Here is a 7,665-nt window from a genome sequence, read left to right as displayed (position 1 = left end):
CAGGTACATGATACGGATTCTGCTCAGCAACCATATTTAAATCAGTGTGGTTTGAATCTAGTCGGACGGAAAAAAGAGACGTACTGTGCTACTGTGAACTATGTCCGGGTAAATATTTGGGTGAAAGGTAGCTTCCTCGTTGCCGAAGTGACAGCAAAGAAGAAGGTTCACAGTTCAGAGCTCAGTGGCACGCAGCTGACGGTCTGTTTTTTTCCCCTGATTTCCTTTAAAAATAACAATTAATGTTATCTATATAAATTATCAATGAAGGTAATAAATTTGCTATTGTTTTTTTGCTTTTACAGAACCGAAACCATGTCTAAGCAGCAAGCAATAAGTCCAGGGAAGAACTTCTTCGCCGGGGGGTTTGGAGGAATGTGCCTGGTCTTTACTGGACATCCACTCGATACCATAAAAGTAATGAGTCTGTTTGTGTCTCACATAAACATGTATGTCAACGAATATACTTTGGCATCATTGTAGCCAACGTTACTGCAGTGCTGGGCTGAGTGCTAATATAGCAATTGCAATTATGCATAAAAGGAATATTGTTGAATTGTCATTTTAGCTTTAAAAAACGAAATGACAATTAGTATTTTGGGTACATAGATTTAGTTAATAAGCATACCGTATATTTTTCGACTGGAGTCTGCTAGTTAACAGCTGCTATTTGACCCATATTCTATATCAGGTTATGACTGCTCAGTCAGGTAAGACTGCTCAGTCGGGTAACAGGAGGATTGTTGTTGGCTGCCTCCTGTAGTCATGTTTCTACTTAGCCGCAATTTGCAACTCTAGATTTGTTTTAATAATGGGATGAATCTTGAGTTGCAATACCCTCCATTGACTCCCGACTCATCCAATTTGCTTTTGTGATCTGCTTGTATTAAAATACGTTAAACTCACCAACATTGCAGCTGTAGGGAAAGATTGAATTATCCTCTTTCAATCCGCCAAGCTTTTGTTTCATAAAATTAGATAAGATTTTTTTTTAAGTTTAGGCAACAAAGTCTTATGCACACCTGATATGCTCCGAGATGGGTGCTTAGGCAGGGCTCAATGTATTCAGAAAAAAATCACAAGTGCACAAAGACCCACACACTGTCTGCACTTGCAATACGAAGTTTACGAACACTTTATGACCGAAACGTTGCCTGAAGACCTTCAGATGCCTGAAGAAGGTCTTTGACCAAAACGTTGCCTAAATAAAGTGTTCGTATTGCAAGTGCAGACGGTGTGCGGGTCTTTGTGCACTTGTGCATTTTTTCTGAAGTGTTGGAGTTACGCAGGGCCGTTCAGTGACTTCGACGAGTGCTTCCAAACTCCAACACTTCGAAAAAGAATCACCTGCAAAGAACTTCTTGACAGAAAGTAGCTCATAACCAGTGTTGGGAGTAACTAGTTACTAAAGAGTTACTTTAAACTACTTTTTTTTAAACTACTTATTGTGGTAACTATTAAGGTAACTAGTTACCCTTTCCCATTCGATGAGTGAGTTACCCACATTACATAATGTGATCCAAAAGAACCGTCTCCTCCTGCCATGTAAACTGACAGGGTGCACTGAATGCACTCCCAGAGTGAAACACATTCCAAATGAGAGAGAAAGTGGCTTTCACAGGGCATAATGTCATAACGAAAAGATGGAAAATCTGGTGATGCACGGTTAGGAACAAACACACACACACACACACACACACACACACAGTGGTCAAATGTAAACTGTGTATATATTTTGTGTTGTATTGTTCCACTACAGTTCATAATGATAATTGCCACAGAACAAAACAAAAACCTTTATTTATTTTTTCGTTTTATTATTATGCCTTTTTTAATAAAGTAAAGTAACTAGTTACTTTCATAATTTAGGAACTAATAAAGTAACTAGTTACTTTTTAGAGCAGTAACTATAACTAGTTACTGCTCTAAAGTAACTATAACTAGTTACTTTTAAAGAGTAACTTGCCCAACACTGCTCATAACATGGCTACGGTTGATTTTTATTAAACAAAACCTTGGCAGATTGAAAGAGGATAATTCAAGCTTGGCCTAGAGCTGCAATGTTGGTGAGTTTAACGTCGTTTAATACAAGCAGATCGCAAAAGCAAATTGGATGAGTGGGGAGTCAATGGAGGGTATTGCAACTCTTTTATCCCACGATTTTGTAACTCATTTTTCACCCCTGTGTCAATCATCTAATGTGATCCTGGGCTCTACACACCCTCCACCAACCTAGTCCGCATATATGGGGGACATGGGGAACTCATGCTTCCTTCATGCCTGAGTGTCCAAGTTGCTCCTTTACACCTGACAGGGGGGAGTTTCCCTGTTTGGACGTAGCGCGTGGAAGGAACATGTTATTCCAACCAGTTCCTTTCCCCTCCATCAGGCACCCCGGCTGGCCAGGGGGATGCAGTTTAGTGACCAGGATTACTGCATGTTTTTTGTGAGGGTACCTACCCTAGGGGACACGGGGAGAACATGCAAACTCCACACAGAAAGGCCCTTTCGCCAACCCCGCCTTCGGGTATGGGCACGGAGGAGGAAACATGCCGCCAGCACCCACAGTGTGGGAATCGAACCCAGGACCTTCTAGCTGTGGCGACAGCACTACCAACTGTGCCACCGTGCACCCTAGATTCATCCCATTATAAACTAGAACTGCACTCTGTCGAGTGCATACTTGCTTGTTGCACACTAGTAGGCCATGAATGGCCAACTAGTGCGCAAGCAGAGCGCGCAAGTACTTTCGACCGCTACAAACTGTCAACCAATTACATATACAAATACCATGTATATGTAATTTGTAAGTTCATTAGCGGTATACTGTGGTTACTTTGCGCCGTACGCACTGTCCCAGCCGTCCCGCCACTTTTGATGCGTATGCATCGGCCCAGCAAATTGTGCCTGATACGGCAGTGGTGCCAGATTACATACATGTATACACAGGAGCATTACCTTTAATCCTCCCAACACTAAAACATATCGTCATTACGTCACCATCGAAAACCAATTACACTCTGGCATTGGGTCCTTTAATCCACATATTTCTTATGTCATCATTGAGAGCTAGTTATACATATACTATATATATGTATATGTAATTTGTAAGTTGATTAGCGGTATACTGTGGTTACTTTGCGCCAAAAACCGTCCCAGCCAACCCGCCACTTTTGATGTGTATGCACCGTCCCAGGAAATTGTGCCTGATACGGCAGTGGTGCCAGATTACATACATGTATACACAGGAGCATTACCTATAATCCTCCCAACACTAAAACATACGTCACCATCGAAAACCAATTACACTCTGGCATTGGGTCCTTTAATCCACATATTTATTACGTCATCATTGAGAGCTAGTTATACATATACACACCATGTAATCTGGTCCCAGCAAATCAGGCACAATTTGCTGGGACGGTTCATACGCATCAAAAGTGGCGGGTTGGCTGGGACGGTGCATACGAGCCGGGCGAAACTATTACTTGCACGCTCTGCTTGCGCAAGTAAAAAATCTAGAGTTACAAATTGTGGCTAGTTTCTACTTTCTACATCAGCGATGGGCCATGAGGATATTAAATAATTTGCAAAACATTGATTATAATGTAATGCAGAAGAAGGCCTATAAGAGAAAGATCAGATTTTTGTACAGCTTTTGCAGAGGCTTCCTTATTGTTAATTTGGTTTCCTTGTGGCTCACCCAAGTTTACTGGCAGATGAGCTGTGTTTTGTCACTACTCTGTTTTTATTATAATAAATTATAGAATTTGCCCATGCATGCAATGGACTGTGAATTACCCTAGGTCTCTTTGCCGCTTTAAAATTAATATTGATTCTACGCATGTATCTGCTCCTCTTTCAGGTGCGCTTGCAAACTCAGCCAAAGCCTATACCTGGGGCGGCCCTCATGTATTCGGGAACCATTGATTGCTTCAAAAAGACCCTTGCTAAAGAGGTAAATGAGCATGGTAATCTGTAAATCTTTAATACAGCCAATATTTGTTATATTTTTCACACTACATTTTATCATCCTCTTTCCCTTCTTACCTCTATTGCAGGGCGTGAAAGGCCTATATAAAGGTATGGCAGCCCCACTAATTGGAGTAACACCCATGTTTGCTGTCTGTTTCTTTGGATTTGGCCTGGGAAAGAAATTACAGCAGAAAAGTCCTGATGATATTCTTACGTAGGTGATTGCTCAGTTATCTGTTATCTCCAGAAATAAATTCTGATGGTGGTTGTATGTGATTGCAATGTGCATTATTACCCTTTTCTAGGTATCCACAGCTCTTTGCTGCAGGAATGTTGTCTGGGGTGTTCACCACAGGCATCATGGCCCCTGGAGAACGTATTAAATGCCTTCTTCAGGTAAGCTATACTTCTATACATTTGACCGCCACACAGGATCTGATGTGCTATTTAACATTGAAGGACACAAGTACGTTATTGGGTTATGGAGTGGGCACCTGCCATCTCAGATGCTCTGTTCAAATAGGCCCACAACACCTTCAGAAATGTTGGATAGAAATGGGGTACCTGTGTTCTTCTCAGTTGTGAAATAAAGTGTGTGCTTGTGTGTGTGTATGCAGATCCAGGCAGCATCTGGAGAGGCTAAATATGCAGGGGCCCTGGATTGTGCCAAACAGATCTACAGAGAAAGTGGGATCAGAGGAATCTACAGAGGCACTGCTCTCACACTTATGCGAGGTACCGGTTGTCTTACTGCTCTCATACTTATGCAAGTTAACGGTATTCTTACTGTAGCAAAACAAAGTCCCGATCTTTTCTGACTCTGTCTGTACTTTGTCCCAATCTAGATCTGCCAGCAAGTGGGATGTACTTCATGACCTATGAATGGTTGAAGAACCTTCTCACACCAGCAGGAAAGAGGTGATTTGAGTACATTTGTTTAGAGCAGAATTTGAAGATGTCTGTTATAGTGTGAAATTAATGTGCTTAAATCTGTTATTGAGTGTTTCGTTTTCTTTTACACCACAGTCATAGCGAGCTCAGTGTTCCAAGTATTCTCTTTGCGGGAGGAATGGCTGGGATCTTTAATTGGGCTGTGGCAATTCCACCCGATGTTCTTAAGTCTCGTTTCCAAACAGGTGTGTCTTTTTTAAATAATTCTGTGACTTATTAGACTAAACCAATATTATTTAACTTGGGAAACTTGTTCAGGCTGACGGCTATAGAAACCTTTATTATTTATTCAAGTATATTGAAGAAAAACATTGCACCTACAGCAGGACAAAGACTTATGTTAGTGCCGTTAATGAGAAACATTTGACAGTAACACATTCTTTGAATATTAACTCTTAATACATTTTTTCCACAGCTCCTATGGGAAAGTATCCAAATGGTTTCCGGGATGTTCTACGTGAGCTGATAAGGGAGGAGGGAGTGGCCTCTCTTTATAAAGGCTTCACTGCTGTCATGCTCAGAGCTTTCCCTGCCAATGCAGTAAGTGCAATATGTCGTTTTTATCATGGCTTGACTGGTTTTGTCTGTTAAAGCAATATGGAATGTGTGGAAAAAGTTGAGAATAGGATGATAAAAAATGCTACCTTCCACTAGAGGACAGTGCTTCCCTCCATAATCATGTGGTTCAATAAACCCCTTATCAGATGACATGAAACCCACCGCTCATAAGATGCAAGTCACTGTAAAAATGCATCCCAGCAAACTTTCAAACTTTCATATGCTGTTTTTTCCCAGTATGGAGGAAGAATGCTTAGGATTGTTACTGTGATCTCTCGCTTAGCGCAGACATACCCATATATGGGCACAAAAGGGACGGGTACTCTGACAAAGCCCTCACTATGACTCAGACATACTGGTCGGATCAGCGGTGCGACATAGGTGTCAAACACTAGATATAAGTGCTGCGTATTGGCCCGAACCTCTAGTAATTAAATATTTACAGGAACCAGGCTATAACTAGCAGAGAGTAGGAGTAGGTAATTCAACATTTATAGTCCAATGGTTTCAAAGAACAATGAAGTTCTTAAGTAAAGACAATTTCAATGCTATAGTTTACAGCAAGAAGAATCTACTCAATTACATAATGATACTACAATTGGTGTGGTTGTATTTGTATTTGGTAAAAATGTGAGATCCAGGAGTTCAAGGTTCAAATCCGGGGTAGAACAGGGAATTTGCACAATTGTGCAGTTTTAACTCAGTATGTTAGCCCCTCCCCCTCCCCAGTGGAATTAGCTTACCGGTATGCCTGGTGGAAACTACGGGGGGGATGATAATGCAGAGACAGCTCTGTTTTATATATATATATATATATATATAGCTTGACGTATATAAAGCGCTTTTCATTAAACAAGATTGTCACAAATGTCAGAAACCACAAAAAAATAAAAGAAATAGAAATAAAGGGAATATATACTTTTTAGAAAACAAGCAGAATTTGATGTGGCACTTAATGACGTCCTGCATAAACTACTATTCTTTTTCTCTTCCTCTTTTTCTCTTCCTCTCTTACACACAAACTCTTTCTGTTTCAGGCTTGCTTTTTAGGATTTGAATTGTCTATGAAGTTCCTGAATTGGGCAGCACCTAATTTGTGATGAATCACATCTCGATCGCCGAGGAAGCTCTTTTAAGAAGACAGTCAAATGTCCACAACTCACATGCGCAATAATCGGCTGTGCAAAACTGTTGGCCCATTTTAGGGAAGAAGGAGGCAAACCGGTTTCCTGTTCCAGTTAATTTTCCCATAGCTTTCTTTGATTGGCTCAGCAGCAGATTTGAACTGGAAACGCACATGACACCTTCACATGGTTCCTGGAACAGGAAACCAGAATATCACCTTCTGAAAACTGGGACTACAGTTATGCATTATGCACACATTGCACAGAGCCTATTTGAATCTCTAGTTCTCCCCCCCCCCCCCCCCAACACACACACACACACACACTGTCTAACATCAACAAATTGTACTGCTTGAGTTTGTGTTCCTTTGTAAGATAATTTATGGTACTGTATTGAACACAGAGGGCATTCATATTACTGTAGAAGCTAAGGTCTCACTGCAGATATTGAATGCTATACAGTAATGAATGCATACACGCACATTGTTTTTTTATGTTTTGTTTTTTCTATTAGAAAATAAGTGAATATGGACAATGGACATGTGCCTTACCTTTGTTATCTGCAGTGAGGTCTGCATATCTGCATAATCAGGGGAAAGGTGCAGCTTGTGTTGTATGTGTTCAGTCTCAACAACAAATGGCTTTCAGATAATCATCTTGCTGTGTGGTCAAATTCCAGCCAGTGTATCAATAACCAAATAATTACTTTTTTTTGTCGATAAAGAGCCTAATTACAGTATATTAAAACTGTCAATAATAGTCATGTCTCTGAATGTCAGCATGTAAATAAAATGCAATATCTGTATCCAGAAATGTTGTGATTGTGTTTTTGTCTACACTCGGTTATACTTGGCTTCTAGGATTCTAAGTCTTCATAGTTAGTTGATGATAGAAATGATACCCATACATAATGAAGTTGCATTATTGTTTTACACCGCTTGTTTCTTTTATTTTCTCAATGTCACCGTGTGAACTGAGTGGTGGTGTGTATACTCTCTGTACTAGTGATACACAAAAATGTTTCCCATCATGCAGCTGTGCTCGGTGTGAAGCTCAA

At 40.6% G+C, this 7,665-nt stretch overlaps 1 protein-coding gene across 1 annotated transcript; it reads left to right on the top strand.

Annotated features, from left to right (window-relative positions):
• The first annotated feature begins 110 nt into the window (after window positions 1-110).
• On the top strand, window positions 111-7,421 carry slc25a20 (solute carrier family 25 member 20). Its single transcript, XM_080779540.1, has 10 exons — window positions 111-201; window positions 306-417; window positions 3,866-3,958; window positions 4,062-4,189; window positions 4,281-4,371; window positions 4,593-4,710; window positions 4,821-4,893; window positions 5,002-5,111; window positions 5,342-5,466; window positions 6,522-7,421. The coding sequence occupies exons 2-10, from the start codon at window positions 316-318 to the stop codon at window positions 6,582-6,584; spliced, it is 903 nt and encodes a 300-aa protein (XP_080635666.1). The 5' UTR covers window positions 111-201; window positions 306-315; the 3' UTR covers window positions 6,585-7,421.
• The last annotated feature ends 244 nt before the right edge of the window (window positions 7,422-7,665 follow it).

This window comes from Protomyctophum bolini (assembly GCF_963924005.1).
Source record: "Protomyctophum bolini genome assembly, chromosome: 2".
NCBI lineage: Eukaryota > Metazoa > Chordata > Actinopteri > Myctophiformes > Myctophidae > Protomyctophum > Protomyctophum bolini.
The sequence above is the reverse complement of the archived record's forward strand: the minus strand, read 5'-3'. Positions and strand labels throughout refer to the sequence as shown.

Coding starts and splice junctions, on each gene's coding strand:
- slc25a20 (XM_080779540.1), top strand. CDS start 316: ATGTCTAAGCAGCAAGCAATAAGTCCAGGGAAGAACTTCTTCGCCGGG. Junction 418..3,865: donor ATCCACTCGATACCATAAAA/GTAATGAGTCTG, acceptor CTCCTCTTTCAG/GTGCGCTTGCAAACTCAGCC. Junction 4,711..4,820: donor TGCTCTCACACTTATGCGAG/GTACCGGTTGTC, acceptor GTCCCAATCTAG/ATCTGCCAGCAAGTGGGATG.